At 39.6% G+C, this 15964-nt stretch overlaps 1 protein-coding gene across 10 annotated transcripts in view; it reads left to right on the top strand.

Annotated features, from left to right (window-relative positions):
* The window catches only part of NAV3 (neuron navigator 3), an 879638-nt gene that overhangs the window by 475145 nt on the left and 388529 nt on the right, over positions 1 to 15964 (top strand). For 6 of the 10 annotated variants that reach the window (XM_075600196.1, XM_075600197.1, XM_075600195.1 and 3 more), the window contains exon 1: positions 4063 to 4763. The exons of 1 other annotated variant lie outside the window; for it this stretch is intronic. In XM_075600196.1, coding sequence (XP_075456311.1) covers positions 4521 to 4763 — 243 coding nt within the window. In that variant the 5' untranslated portion in view covers positions 4063 to 4520. Of the gene's footprint in view, positions 1 to 4061; positions 4764 to 15964 lie in introns of those variants that run through there. 3 more of the 10 variants (XM_075600193.1, XM_075600190.1, XM_075600198.1) reach the window with 1 other exon arrangement.

Below are 15964 nucleotides of genomic sequence, written 5' to 3'. Positions count from 1 at the left end.
TATGTAGTGTGGTACCACTTTCCTCTGTCTCCATGGGGGATCCCCTTTGTCAGCCGTTTGTCTTCTGTTCTGCTTCTCTCTAGCTAGCTCACTGGCTGTTCAGCTCTCCTGTCTCCACATGGGACATGCACAGGTCCCTCTGTGCAGGAGGCTCTGCACACGCTTCACTTCCTCAGCTCCATGCAGATCTGATCTGTCATGGCTGCCCCCAGCACTTAAGGCTCACTCCCACTCGTAGTCCCTCTTCCTTCACCAGCCTCCTTACTGGCATAGCATAGTCGTATGTCCATTTAGAGGAACCTGCTATGGCAGGAGTCTCCAAACTCAGTTCTCAAGGGCCGCCAACAGGCCGGCTTTTATGGATATCCCTGTTTTAGCACAGGTGGCTCAGTCTTTGACTGAGCCACTGATTGAGCCACCTGTGTTAAAACAGGGATATCCATAAAAGCCGGCCTGTTGGCAGCCCTTGAGGACTGAGTTTGGAGACCCCTGTGCTAAGAGGAAGTGTTATGTTGTTGCTGGGCAGACACCGGGTTTACTCACACACATTTGTGAATCTTGATTTTAAGTGATGGTATAATGCAACATTAGGAAGTTATTATGCGACAGTATACGAAATGTAAAAACATGATGTACATCTCTTTGTTCTGTTTTTTTTAACCATTTACCACATTTTTGTGACAAAGCAAACATACTTTACTGTTTCATAAATGAAAATGTTACACAAATCTAAATAACCTTATCAACAAAAGACAGCAAAACATAACTGAATAACCTTGCACACGCCTTCAAGTATTTTGTGTTGTTGTTGATGCATTCAATTTCAGATCTGTTTCAAATGTATGGTTTATTATAGACATATAATATACATAGTATGTAAAAATGCTTTTAGATATTTGATTTGTGTCAGATCCTGGGTTATCCGTTTGTTTCACATGGTTCCATACTTCGTTTAAATTTAGTTGAAAAAATTAACAGCAGCCATGTTTACATTGGGATCTTATTTTTCACTTTAAGTAAACGTGAATCTCAGTCAATTAGGCCTGGGTCATGGTGCCTGCGCCCACGCGGAGGCATGTGGAGGCTGTGGGAAAGCGGGTGCTTTCCCTGGTCATGGTCGATGGACCATGGGGGGGAGTTCCTAGGGGTGTCACAGAGCTGGTTTGCCATCATTGGGTGAACCGCTCACGTGACCCACATGTCACGCCACGACATCAGTTTCAACTGATTTCTTGCGCAACACGCGCCCCCTCCCGCCTCCGCTCACATGGTCTATGGGCGCCTTAAGGCAGTCTGATCGTGCCCCGTGCAGACGCCTCCGCGCGGTTTCCCACACCATGGACTCAGCCTTACAGCTAAACACCATGAGGTTCAAAGGTGTCTGCAAATTGTTTTCTGGAGGTTAAAGGGGAAATCTCTCTTATGAGCAAAGTGTATTATGGCAGTGACAGGGTTATCACCTTGGTGACTGATGCCTTTTTAATTGATTTTTTTATTAACCAAAATCTAGTACATATAGTAGTGTAATCTGAATCGATATATCACATACACAGCTGAGAGTTACTAAGTTCTCCCTGTGTGTAAAACTGGCCTCTTAGGCTTCGCTTACAGTGCCGGCGACGTCACGCTGCGGTTGCTGGAAAAATCAAATTGACTTGACTTCCAGTGATCGCGACCAAGCCGTCGCGCCGCGTCAACTATAAGCGCACGTGACGGCGGCAAAACAAATGTATTGCCGCGAGGTTGCGTCTCCGTCACTATAAGCGCGGCCTTAGGGAGTAATTAGGTTCCTGTCGACTGCAAAGCTAACTACACACATCTCAAATGCTCAGTTTGTAAAGGCTGATTTAGCCTCCACCGTAGTCGCAGTAACTGACTAAAGTGCTCAAACTAGCCCTTGGCCATTGGCAAAATCTGAGACCTCAGATCTCAGTATCCCTTCCTGCCTCGCACTTCCTAGCTTAGTTATTGATAAAATCAATGCGATTCATCTCTGGAGACCCTCTGCTTCAATCCTATTAAAATGTACAGTAAGAAAGAAAAAGAAGTGTCCCCAGCAGTGCTTCTTAAAGGCTTAATACAATTACCGCATCTCTACTTGTAATGATTGCTACCCCCTGGGCTGTTAAATATACAGTAACATCCAGTAGTTCAGCCCACCCTTCCTTTATCTTAACTTGGCACTATTGTTTATAATCACTTTCATGTTATTTTACGGTGTGAGTTCCATTGTATGCAGAAAGAAATGTTACGTTTATTAGCCCCTTGGCCTGCTCCCATAAGTGCACTCTTTTTAGGGATCTTTTCTACTCTTGTCACTGATTCTCCATTCCTGTGTGTTGGTTTTTAAGCATGTTTGCCAAAACTTGAGAGGAGTTTGCTTTCCTCTGTCCAGGGCAGTGGGATGAGAGTGGTGAGATAAGGAGTTAAGAGGTGTACCTAACAGGGAAGTATTTGTCAAAGGCCTGCCCAGGCAGCCAATAGCAGAAGTTGAGCCCCATCTGTTGTCCCGGATCTCTCCCAGCTCAAAGGTACTGCCTCTACCTTGTATGTGAAGCCACTGAGTGTTCAATAAGAGTTTACACTGCCAAAGCACCCCACTTTATTTCTCCCCTTATCTTTATTGGCTTGCTAATAAGGACAGGATGGACGCTAAGGGCATAGAAAACACTTGACCATTTGTAATTAATTTGTATATAAACACAAGAAGCCAGATATGTGCTTTAAGCATTACAAGATTAGTATAAGGAGGCCAACTAGATTTCTTAATATATTAATAAAAAATAAAATTGTTGTTTGTTGTCCGGCTACATAAGATTGCATCTTTAAAAGAGAACAGCCTGATTTTTGTACTATAACTGGATGTGTAGCATAAGTAAACAGCATTAAATATATGAAGCTATATTTAAATGAAAGTTCCATGGGTAAGGTAGAAAAAACACAGATGAGTTAAAATGTATGTAGCCTACAAAATAAATACATACAATATATGAAATCCACTGTCCTAATATCTTTTTAACGATTGTTCCCAGGAAAACATCCTCACTCACTTCTCCTTAATTTCATCCACCTGCAGCTAAGTGATAAAACTATTGCTATTCACTGCCCCCTGTGGAAACTTATGCATTAGAAACAGAAGTGACTTTTACTGTAAAGTATGTGGAGATCCTGCTCAGATAAATCAGAATGACTAGAATTTGTATAATCTGTGGTTGAAACCGCTTCCAGTTTTATATTGCAAAGCCAATATAACTATCCTCAAACTGATAACACTGAAAGGTTGAAACAGCTGTCTGTGACTACAGTAGGTTTACTGGCTACATCTGTAACCCAGGCTGTGCTGGAAATCTGTGTAACACAGTAGGCATAAGTTAATAGGGGTCCATGTTAAAATGGACACGAACTAAAGGTGACACTGAGTGCTCATTTGCATGTCATTACCCAGAATCACTTGCTGCAGTGGAAGCATTGTGTGCTAAGAGATAATGGTGAAAGACAGGGTTGCAGACCTGTCTGAGACATGTGACTGTGCTCACATGTGTATTTTTATTTGCTGTAGATTGTATGTGAAATATCCAAAGCCAAAGTTATGAATTCCCTAGAAAAAAAAGACTATGGAAGATTGCAATTGAAAAATTGTATTGTGCACATTACCAATTATTGAAGTTTTAGTACACCTTAGAGGCTTTGTTTTCCTGTCGTTTTTTGCCACAGTATAAGTCAGTCTGTTACTAACCATACTCCTGCTATAGAGACCTGCAGCTGGTGAGGGTACATCAGCAATGAGATGGTTAATATCATGCACGCAGTCCAGAGAATGGGCAAAACATCTTGCCGTGGCTTCAGAGAAAATAATGTCAGAAGTAGGAAGAAACAACAGGAATCAAACTATTTTGCCGAGTTTGTTTCCGGGCTAAAAGCCTGTTTAACAGCTGCTGGTTTTGGCCACTTCTCACTTCCCTCCTCTTCCCCCCCCCCCCTTTAGCTGAAAAATAAGATATATATAGCAAAAAAAATGTAAGTGCTGTAGGCTGGCTATTTCTTCAGTCAGGGAGAGGTCTGTGTTGTGATCTCGCTGTGTTGTTTTGACAGTTGCATTTACAAGATTTTCTGTGCAAGGTTCCTTCCTTCCCCCCCTCCTCTACTTACTTTCATTCTGGAAAAGCCCATCTCTGACATGCATCTGAAGAGGTGGGGAGTAAAGCTTAACTCTAGACATGCAGTTCTGTGATAGTTACCTTCAAACAAGGCTCACGCCCCAAAGGAGTGTTTAATCTTATGCTGCAACTGACTGGTGGAACCGAGTCTGTGTGCGAGAGAGAGAGACAGTTTAAGATGAAGAAAACTCCTGCCACTTTATGAAAGTGCAAGTATTTTTTGTTTTCTTAAAGCATGACTGAAACATTCACTTAAGATATGAACTGGAATTTACTGAACTTGAATTCTGTTACAGGGAAGTCGGCACAAGTTTATTTTCTTCTTTTTTTTGTGTGTGGCAAGCAAATACTTTGATAGAAAATATGTCTGTACTTGGGGTTGCCTCAAAGTTAAGACAGCCAGCTGTAGGATCAAAGCCAATTCATACTGCCCTACCAATACCACATGTTGGCAGGACCATGTCACCGCAGTATTCATCAAGGTCTTTGGAGCTTAGAAGGGCAGATACATCAATTCATTCTTGTCGAGTCACATTAAAGTCATCTGGTGATTTTGAAGAGAAGAACACCCTCCAAGGAAACACCAAGGAGACAGAAGACAGCAAGGTTAGTAACCTGAGAATATGACTCTTCTTAAATGTGGGTAGCACTGTTACCTGCAGAGTGAAGAAAACATTAATTGGGCAAACCTTGCACCATTTCATACCCATATTACTCCTATATTGAATTATTTTCTTTGCATGCACCTGGTATGTTAAAACTTTGCTGTTTTGATGAATAATGAACATTTTTAGCAGGAGACGGAAAATCAGTCTGCATGTACAGGTCAGTAGTGTTGTGCTGGGAAGAAGTAAAGAGTTCACTAAGCATGACAGAGTAATATTTTTAAGATAATTTGATGACAAATTTGAGGATCATTTAAAATTTTGCTGAGTGCAAAATTGCTTTAGAGCTAGCTGCACTGGTACTGCTGCCACAGTGCATTTTGCTCAGTTTTGCAGGTAGCCACAGGAGACATTAAGCATCCCCAATGTATATGGTGGAATAGTGTCCGACTGGGACATGAATGGTTGACGGGGGGAAACCAATTATAGGGGCCCACAGCCGGGACATAACAGATGAAGGTTATATATATACAGTATATATATATATATACATACACACACACACGCACACGCACATACAATTATGAAAATAAAATAGAATGCAACTTAATTATCTAGTAGAATAGATGCACTGGTAATAGATCACTGCTAAAGAAACTTACTGTAATATGTATCAAGGCAATTTACCATTGGAGCAGAATTGATGCAAACTGTTATTTTCATTTTGTACATCTATGCCTCAATGTATGAAGCACTTTGCTCCACTTTTTGCCTTGTTTGCTCCAGCTTGTCATTTGGGAAGTGTCAAAAAGAGACGTTTCACGAGGCACATATTACAGTACAGTATAATGATATGTATCAGTGAGCCTATGTGCATCACTTTTTCCCCTTTGAATCTGCGCCAAAAAAAACAACAAGGCAGAGTGACTTTCTGACTTTTAACAATCTGCATGAAAAAAATCTCTTAAATTTGACGCAACTGTGTTCCAGAAAATTGAGCAATGTATCAAAATGCTCTTTCTTTGCTTTAAAACCACAATGGAACATAGCACCCCCACCCCATGTCTCAAAATGATATGCACATTAAAATCGCTCTCTTTAAACACCCCCTCCTTCTGTTACCAAGTGATCACTCTCATAGGCAGAGCCATAAATGGCAGCACAGGTGGAGACAGTTGGATAGTGGAGAGATGCAGAACTCTGAACATGTGCGCACACAGAGGAAACCCATTAAGCCTATTACTTGGTATGATTTGGCTTGATCATTTTATTGATACTTTCTTGATATTATAAACATACATACACAGCTATTACCTTACAAGAAATTTTTTAGGTAAAACAATTTCTTAGTTGTAGCGTAGCCTGCCTTCAAGGGGATATTCCGTTAGAGATATCCCAGACAGGGGACACACATTCGTTGAGCTGGAAGAGGGATCGAGTTTTCAGGCCTTCATATTGTCAGTACTGCATTAACATTATTGGGTAATTGAAGACAAACTTGGTAAACTGTGAACCAAAATCTGTTTTGTTCCTTGCCTATGAACATACAGCACATGACCTTTGGAAGGATAACACCTGTATTTGTCCAGTAGGGGAGTTGCTGCTCAATGCAATTCTACATGTCACCAAACACAGTTTTAAAAGAGTGATAATAATGGAAAGATTTGGGCCAGAATTTGATTGAAATCAACTCAATGGATTGTTCCATTAGTCATTAAGCAGACCGTAAAATACGGACTTTAATAATGAGAGGTTTTTTTCTTTGATCAATCTAGTCGATTGTTGCAACAGTTATGCAATGAGCACATCCTAGTCTCCCAGATTGTCATTGTGGAGCTCTAGTGTTTCTTTAAAAGATCATAAGGAATTGTTACGCAATGCTTAAAGGAATAGGTAATTAGTGTGTCATCAAACTGAAAATTAGTCTTTATTACATGTGGGTTCCCAGATTTTAGAAAAGGTTTTAATCACCATGTAGAAATGTTGACGGTTTTAAACTATTATAGTATGTGCCAATTGATCAAAGGGAAATTTTGGTTTGGCTAATCTAGCTCTAGTACGTGATTTTATTTCTACAGGACTATAATTTATTAGATTTCTCATTAACCCACATGCATAGAATTCTGTTAACGTGATGTTAACCTATCCTAAGTAGCTTAAGAGAAACGCTGAATCCACAAGGACAATAACGTCATGTTTTCTCCCATAAAGAGCATAGTGTTAACTATAACAAACGTTTAGTAATAATGAGATGCAAATGAGGTATCATATCATCTCTTATAAACTACACTTAACGTTAACTTGGCGTTACTCCCATCCAGACACTGAGGAGGTCATTGTATATATGCCAATGTGGCTGTTTAGACATTCTTTGACTAAAAATCCCTTAGGCTTTACTTGGGCTTGGCGGGTGAAAAAGGCCTGAATGGTCTCTTCAGAGTATGTGTGTGTGTGTGTGTGTGTGTGTGTGTCAGTTAGAGAGTGGTTGAGAGAAACATTCTCAAGCTAGTGCTTCACAATCTGCAACAACATCTTCATAGATATAGTTGAAGTAAATATGTCCAATTGTATGATGGAATATGCAACTTTATTAATTTAATTTCTGGTTCTTAAAGTGAAAAATTGATATATTCTGAAGAACAGTGCCCCTTTAGTAGATTAATAAATGTTCAACCAGATACATTTCCTTCAGATCCAATATGGGTATAACACTGTGTAACGATATGAGGGAAGGAGAGTACATGAGTTAGCGATACATACAGTAAGTACACTGGTTAACTGGTGATAAACAGAGCCTCCCCGAACTACTCATTCCCTAGATCAGGGGAGCGCAAACTTTAAAAGCTGCGCCCCCCTGTTTTCCCTTCCCCGGCTCTCGTGCCCTCCCCCCCCGCCTTGTAACTGCATCAAATGACGCTGTTTGGTCATTTGACGCGTGTGACGTCACTTGGCCCGCGGCATAATGTAACACCGCGTTGCCATGGCGACGCGTCACACAGCCGGCATTTAATGAAATGCCTGGGGGAAGAGCGCGGGGTCTCTGCAACTGCCTGCGCCCCCCCCCAGCAAAATCTCCTGCCCCCCCTGGGGGGCGTGCCCCCCAGTTTGCGCACCGCTGCCCTAGATAGTTATCTGTGAAGTCCCCTCCGATTTCAAACATGTAACAGAAATATCATCAAGAATGTTACTCACAGCACCAGACCGCAAACGGGTGATCACAAGTTGCTCCGCATGCGTGCGTCTCCGGATACAAACAGCAAATGGAGTGCCCGAACAACCAGGCACAGCTCACATGGGGAAAAAACGGGGATAAACAGTCTCATGTGCCAATAAAAAGAAAGGTTTATTGCTTATAGAAATTCATCCATAGCAAAGGAGTAGTAATGGGATAGTCCTCTTATGCGTTTCTTGCAGCTAAGCGCTTTATCAAAGAGTGACTATCATGAGAAACACAATACCTTTAAATGTGTTCTGGGTCCGGAATTAAAACCATGGGTGTTAAAGGGACCAAGATTCGTATTCACCAAGGCAAGAACTTTGGGTTCCTGTCTTTCACCTGTCTTTGATTCAAATAAGAACAAAAATACTCTTAATATCCCGAAAGGGTGTTATAGATGTGGAACATGTTCTGTATGTTCATATATAAAACAGATTCAAATTGTTAAATTGTTTAATGCACAAGTATTAAGAGATCATTTGAAATGCAATTCTTCCTTAACTGCAAAACGTCCTGTGTTTATCTTATTCGTTGTGCATGTGGAAAGGGTTACGTGGGATGCACTATTACACCGTTGAGGTCTCGCATTTTAGAGCATCTCAGGTCTATTTGACACAAGGATCTGAGATATCCCGTCTCTAGACACTGGACCAAGTGTCCATTGGGGATTCAAAAACGTTCTCATTCTCAGCGTTAGAGCATGTCCCCAACATTTAGTATCAGGGGTGCTGACAGAATTGCTCAGTTAAACAGAAGAGAAATGTTTTGGATATTTTCACTTAAAACTTTGACCCTTGATGGAATTAATATAGACTGGGAGCTTCATCATTTTTTATGAAACTATGTACAGGCAGTCCTCAGTTATCCAACGGAATCCGTTCTGGAAGTAGCGTTGGATAGTGAAACCGTTGTAAAGTGAGTCCCATGTTAATCAGTGGCGGTGAGCGTTGGATAACGGATTCCGGTGTCGAAAAACAGCCCACAGGGTTGCATTGTAAAGCGTTGGATATGCCATTCGTTGTAAAGTGAAACATTGGATAGCAAGGAATACCTGTATTATGTTTCGCGAGACTTTCTTTTGAGACTATATTTGTGAATTATTTATTTATGTATTACTCTTGTTCAGGGTTTATTATTCATAATATAGTTTTTGTTTTGAACGCTATTATTAATTTTTTTTATTTAGGTATTATACTTATGAATATTATTATGGTTTCAACTATTGATTGTGATTTAGTTTAGTTTCTTTTTTGTTTTCTTATATATGTTATACTTGTATTATCTATTGGTCAATAATGATGGCTTATTGACAAATATATATATATAAAATTATTTCTACTTTCTTTTGTTTCGTTTTCTTCGTTTTTTTTAGTTCACGTATATCTGTTTCTATTATATTATGGTCATAGATTACTTGTTTATATCACACAGAGTGTAGCTTTATAAATTGACTTAGGATATTGGTTATACTATCATGCAATTTATAATTCTCATTATATATTCTATTCCAAATATGTTACCAAATTACTTACATCTAGCAACTTGGTGTTTATATTGACTTTTGTTTTTATTACGATGTTTTATTTTTTTATTTTGTTGCTCGACGAGTTTTTAATTAGCATTGTTAAGTTGTTCATTATCTATTTCTTTAATTTACTTTTTGTATTCTAAGTGTGTTCGGGGATTTCTTCCCTCCCCCTTTCGGCTTGCATTTTTTCTTGAACATTGAAGTCAACTGAGCTTGTCTTTGGGGGATTTTCGTTGGTTCGGCTATACGCTGCAGAGTTGGGGAGGGCGGACCCTGAACACATTTAAAGGTATTGTTCTTCTCAGGATAGTCACTCTTTGATAAAGCGCTTAGCCGCGCAAAACGCATAAGAGGACTATCCCATTACTATACCTATGCTGGTGATGAATTCCTATAAGAAATAAACCTACCTTCTTATTGGTACATGAGACTGTTTTTCCCCGTTTTTTCCCTGTGAGCTGTGCTCTCTTCTGTCTGGTTGTTCTGGCACTCCATTTAGATATTATATAAAGTTAGATATTATATAAATAAATAGCATTGTTTGCCTGTGTTATTTCTCTCTCCAGCAAAACCCATATTTCAGGGTCTGAATGAATGTTTATTGTGAATAGTGGCCACCGACAGGAATTACACAAATCCACACGCATGTTGTTTGATCTATTCCTGAATATTTGCCCTTGTGAATTTGGCACAAATTCCAATGTTGCTTAATAATTTGCCCATCTCTGCCTACAAGTACTCAGTATAACAGACAACAGTTTGTTGTACAAGGGTAAAATAATAATTTTCACAATATCAAGTCACTGAACTTTTGGTCTTTTTACTAACTCTTATCTTTTTAGCAAGGTCCAAAAAAAAATTGGTGTTAAGGTGCTCAACACGTTCCAAAAGTGTTTAAAAATAAATGTGAATAGTTTTGAATGATAGGATGATGTAAATGATTACACTCACAAGTCGTAAATTCTTTAAAGCCTCCATTTAATCCTTGGAGTCCTGTGATCTAACTTCTCCTTGCTGCATCGACATTCTCAGCTTCCTTCGTCAGCTCCGTGGAGCTTCTCACCAGCGTCTCCGTTGGTCGATGCTCCCTCTTGGTTGCAGGTTGATAACGTAACCAGAGATAACCTTATTTGCCTATTTACATGGTCTTATTTGTATATGTCTATTCATAAGCATATAATTCCACATGGTATACAAGCTCTAAAGATTAACTTTAAAATTGTTTAGAAACACAACATTCATTCTGTAGGGTATATTGTAGTGTTTCTCAACCAGAGTGCTGTGGTAACCTGCGGTATTATGACCCTCTGCCAAGGGTGTCACGTCTCCCGGGGGAAACACCCCGTGGAAACTAAGCTGGAGTGTCCCATGCTTTCTAGAGACTGAGAGGCTGTGATCTACCTATACTCGCTCTTTTCTCTCAGCCGGGCACAGAGAAGAAAGGGGGATTTCAGCCTTCCCACCATAAATGTGGAGTGTGTGAGATGAAGGTGATGAGCGTGCTATGTGAGAAGGGGGGGAGGTTTCAGAAAAAGGGTTAGTGTGCTCTGTGACAAGATGGGGTTGGGGTGAATGTGCAGTTTGTTGAAAATAATGATGAGTAAACGTGTGAGTGTGTAAGGAGGGGTAAGTGTAGTGGGTTTATGCGTGCAAGTGTGGTACAAGTTAACAAGAAGGGTTGCATGTAGTCTGATGCGCAGCGGTGCACAGACATTTAAAAAATCACCCAGGGGTGCCTATGCTCAATAAGGGTTGAGAATGACATGTATATTGTATACACTCTAGAATATGTAGAGATAAGACAAACAAGAAACAGACATACAGTACATGGCCATCCTAGTGACACATGTGAATGGGCCATAAGGTGACTTAAGGGGTAGCATCAATGTGTAAATCTGTTTCATAGTGCATTTGCTTTCTAAATTGATTGGCGCATCATAAAAATATTATGCAATCAGCAGAATTTGGGAGGTTGGCGAATTAGAGGACGGACAAGTAGTGTATGCTGTGCTGCACATCTAAACTTGCAGACAAAAATGGGGGTCATTAATTAAACTGCAATAGCACCAATCAGGGCACTATCGTAGTTTAATGTATAACATCTAATGATCCCGTCTGGGAAATCTTGCATTCCAATTTTGGTGCCTTAAGCACAATGTGGCAAACTGATATTCCCCATGGTCACAAAGAGTACTTACAATGGGATTTGCTAGCTTTAACCCCCCCCCCCCCATTTTTACAGCTAAATAACCCCTTCAGCAACTCCAACTTGTTATACAATTCTTATTTGCAGGACTGTTGGTTCACACAGTGTGGGGTCCATCATACAGAAAATTGGTTGTGCCTTCACAGCATGACATGTTTGTCTTTTAGTGTAACAAAAAGGAAGTAAATACATGAATCTGATTTTGTGTGAAGACAAAAAGTATTTGAAATGTGTAGAGAGGTTACAATGAATTTCCCATAGGTCTGAAATATCTGTTTTGAATACTCCACCCAAGATATTAGTGAGTATTTTTGTTTGGCTAGACATTATCCAAGTCACATTATCTTTTATTCCACACCCTCTCTGTTTCTGTCACAGAGGATTCCCTCTACACTGCTCATTATTTAATTTTCCCACAGAAGAATCCAACTGGCTTTATCTAACAGTAGAAAGCAGTGCCTAGAATATCCTAAGAGGATAACATTTTGGACAGAAATAAGACAGAACACAGTCGTAATACGGCATATATAGCACCTCATTGATCTGGAATGTAGTATATTAACAGTTTGTTCAAATGACAGGAAATGGAAGCAAAAAATGCTCACTGGGTTATCCTAATCTACAGTTTTATCACTGTATTGAACAATGAAATAAAGAGATATTGGTAAGGATTGGCAGTTTTGGATTCTTCAAATCAAACTCCCCCCTGATCCGTTAGTTTGGATCTCCGTGCCCGTGCTGAATACAAATACAAATAAAACCAAAACCTCATTTTCGATTCTCACTCAAGCTCAGGGGCAGGGTCCTATATGCTAAGTGACAAGTGGGGGAAGATGGCGTGTGTTACACATGCCCAGTTGCTATGCTGACGCTCCCCATGCCAGGCTGCACAGGACTGGCAAAACTCCAGGATAGGTGGGATAATTTATTCCCACGCAAAGATTGGCTGGCCAGGTTAGATATAGGGAGTTTTAACCCTGTAATAATCCATGCAGCCCATCAGGTAACAGTTCCAGCTAAGTTCCAGCTAAGTTCCATCCTGTAACAAGACTTAACATCGTAACTAGTAAGTTTAGAACCACCTGTCTACGTAAGTAGATTTGAACAATGTTATCTAAAATGTGATGACGTTTATGTCAAAGGCCTGGCTACATCAAGCTGCGGTAATGAAGAAAAAGCGGTATTACCGCTCCCCAAAAAATAATGTTATTTTTATAGTGCAATACATTGCAGCACTACTATAAAGAAGTTTTAAAAATCAGATCTGGTAAAAATAGGCCTAATACCGCATTTTTGGGTATTATTGGCCATATATCACGTTACGATATTTATCGGAACAGGATTAACGGCAGAAATTGAGCAGTTTTTTTTCTTCACCAGGCTGGCGTTAGCCCCGTCTTGCCTATATATAAATAGGATTTTAATATTACTGCTATTAGTATTATAATTATTATTACTATCATCATTATTATCTATTATCTATTATCTCCTTAGAATTTAAAGCCAATTAAATACTGCCTTTTATTTAGAGACCATAATAAGCATATCTTTTATAATTTCCATGGAACCTTGAAATTGTTTAAGTTAGATTCAGTAGTTAGCTGTATGCTTTTCCCATGTCAGCATTTATAGCATAATATTGTAACATTTTAAGGCATTTAACAATATATAGTAATATTGCAACATTTAAGGATACAATCTACTTATGTAACAACTCCTGCAATCTATTTTAATCTCGATATTAAGTAATACTAAATACTTTTAACATTGTTTAGTCAATGTAATGCTCTATTTAAGAGTGGCACCTCAGCAGTATAAAACCAAAACGTACAACATTAAATTGTGCCTTTTGCTGTCTCTATCTTTGGGGATCTGGGGTACACACCCAGCAGATATCGCTAAATTGTATTATACAGTACATTACAGGAGGGCCCCGGGCATGAGCCGGGTTCCGTTCTAAGGGCCCACCACAAAGCGAAAATCGCTGGAAAGCGGAACCGGCAATTTTCAGCCTGTGCGCATGCTCAAACCTTCAATTCTCCCCTTCTGCGTAAGCACAATCTCTGTTCGGCACATGCAACCTTCGTTTTGCGCATGCGCACCCTCGGCAACCACCTGTTCTGCGCATGCGCCCTTAAACTTCCCTGTTCTGCGCATACGCAGTTATGGCGGCCCCCTTCTCGGTACCCCCGAAAAGCGGGGTGCCGAGAAGCAGGGCCCTACTGTATTTCCAAATCATATACATAATAATACATATTATGTAATATGAATTACACCTCTTTCAGTTTACCATAAAACAAGAGCCATATTTTCTTTTAACCTAATACATACCGGGTCATAAACCATATTTACTTTTCTACGTAAAGCAGCAAAATGTCACATTTTATAATTTAAATTTTTTTTATAAATCAGTTCTGTAGAATTAGATAATGCTAACTGTTTTTTGTTTTCATTCAACTCTTAATGCCATTTTTAATGTGTTTTAAAGCATCCTTTGATTCTATAGCAGGTTTTTACCCCCCTGCCAAAGGATTTTGACACATCTACAACAGGAGCACCTAACGAGTGCCAGCTTAGGTAAGGATGTAGAATTATGCATTGTCACATACTTTACATATAGAAATAAGAAACATAAAAAAAAGTTTGATAGTAGTATCGCTGTTTTAAGACAGCAGAACAAATGTTGGTACTTAGCAATTAACAGCAGTCTTTTCCTTTAAATCTTCCTATAGTTCTTTGATTTGCCGCTCCTTAACTAGTAGCAGCTCTGCATTTTGCTTTGCAATCAGAAATGGGGTATCGTCTGCTGCAAAAAGCAGTTTAAGCGCTGCTGCTACAACTAACAACTATTTTCTTTGTGCCATGGGGGGGGGGGTCTTTCTTGCTACTGTACATGAAACTAACCCCAACAATTTGAAATTGTTGTTGTATACACCATCAGGTACGTTGTATACTTGTTGTATACAACAAAAAACAAACAAAGGTGCCCAAATCTACTTACAATGTGCCAAAAATACACAGTGCAATACCTATATATCTCTTGTAAAAGGGTCATTTAGTTTAACCCTTTGGCCAAAGCGTCTTAAGCCTGCTGCCACTTACAAGGCATGACCAGAGCAGATCCTAACACTCACCTGGGTTAAAATTCTTATTTACTTGTATAATCACAGGAAGAATGATCACATTGGATCTGTCATAACCTGGCAAAATGAAACTAAGCTGCCAACTTGGAAAGTGGGGTGGGGCAAGCTTAAACCTTGGGGGGGGGGGGGGGGGGCACTACCCTCCCATAAGCAGATGTGAATAGTGAGATCTGCTAATATATTTTGCATTTGATGTAAACTAATACTACTGTAGTTCATTTGCATGGGAAATATGGTTTCATTTCATAAATGAATGTTTTTTATTAGATGTCAGAAGGTTTATTAGTTCAAATGTACGTATATGAAATTTGTCTATGATGCTTTTAAAAAGTACCCAGTTTGCAGATACTGTACTTGTCAGCAATGCTCAAATACATTTTAAAAATGGCTGTATATTTTATTGGAAGAAATATGCAGTTGGGATCTCACAACAAGCCTGCATTGTATTGTGAGTTAGCGTTCTCTTCAGAAATGTACCTTATCATGCTGATTCTTGTTGAGAGAAGAATTTTCTCAAAGAATGCACTTCAAGAAGAAATGTATATCGCTGCACACGGTATGTTTTCCCCCTCAGATATCAGCTTTTTAAACTAACATTGCAATTATAAAATGAGCGCTGCATGTTATTTGAAAGGGAACAGTCTTGAAAATAGCCTGAGTGTGATACAAGTAGTGCTTTGTTTCACTTTTCCTATGACCTCTTATTTTTTTCTTTTTTGACTTGCCCGATAAAGTGCCACCTTTCTTAAGAAAGAGCATATAAGTACAAAGGCATGTGTCCTAAAAAGACACATGATAAATGTTTATGTCAGTGAAGGCAAAACACATTGTTGTTTGTGTGTCTGGTGATTACCGGTATTTAGTCATTTGTCATTATCCTCTATTTTGACTTTAAGGATGGGTTTAAAATACCCATCTTTAAAAAACAAAATACAAGGCACTAAATATATATTTTCTTTTTTTGGTCTCACGATTGAAGCAAGGCGTCTTCAGAGCTGAACCCCGTTAATTTTAGCTCGGGGGACCCCCTGCTTCAAGAGATGCTAACCTCCTTGGGTTGACAGTATCTCTGCAGCCAGTGATCTTGTGTGCCTTTAGTGAAATGACA

This window comes from Ascaphus truei, chromosome 5, assembly GCF_040206685.1.
Source record: "Ascaphus truei isolate aAscTru1 chromosome 5, aAscTru1.hap1, whole genome shotgun sequence".
NCBI classification, from domain to species: Eukaryota; Metazoa; Chordata; class Amphibia; order Anura; family Ascaphidae; genus Ascaphus; species Ascaphus truei.
Note: the sequence above shows the minus strand (reverse complement) of the source record. Positions and strands in the feature narration are given on the sequence as shown.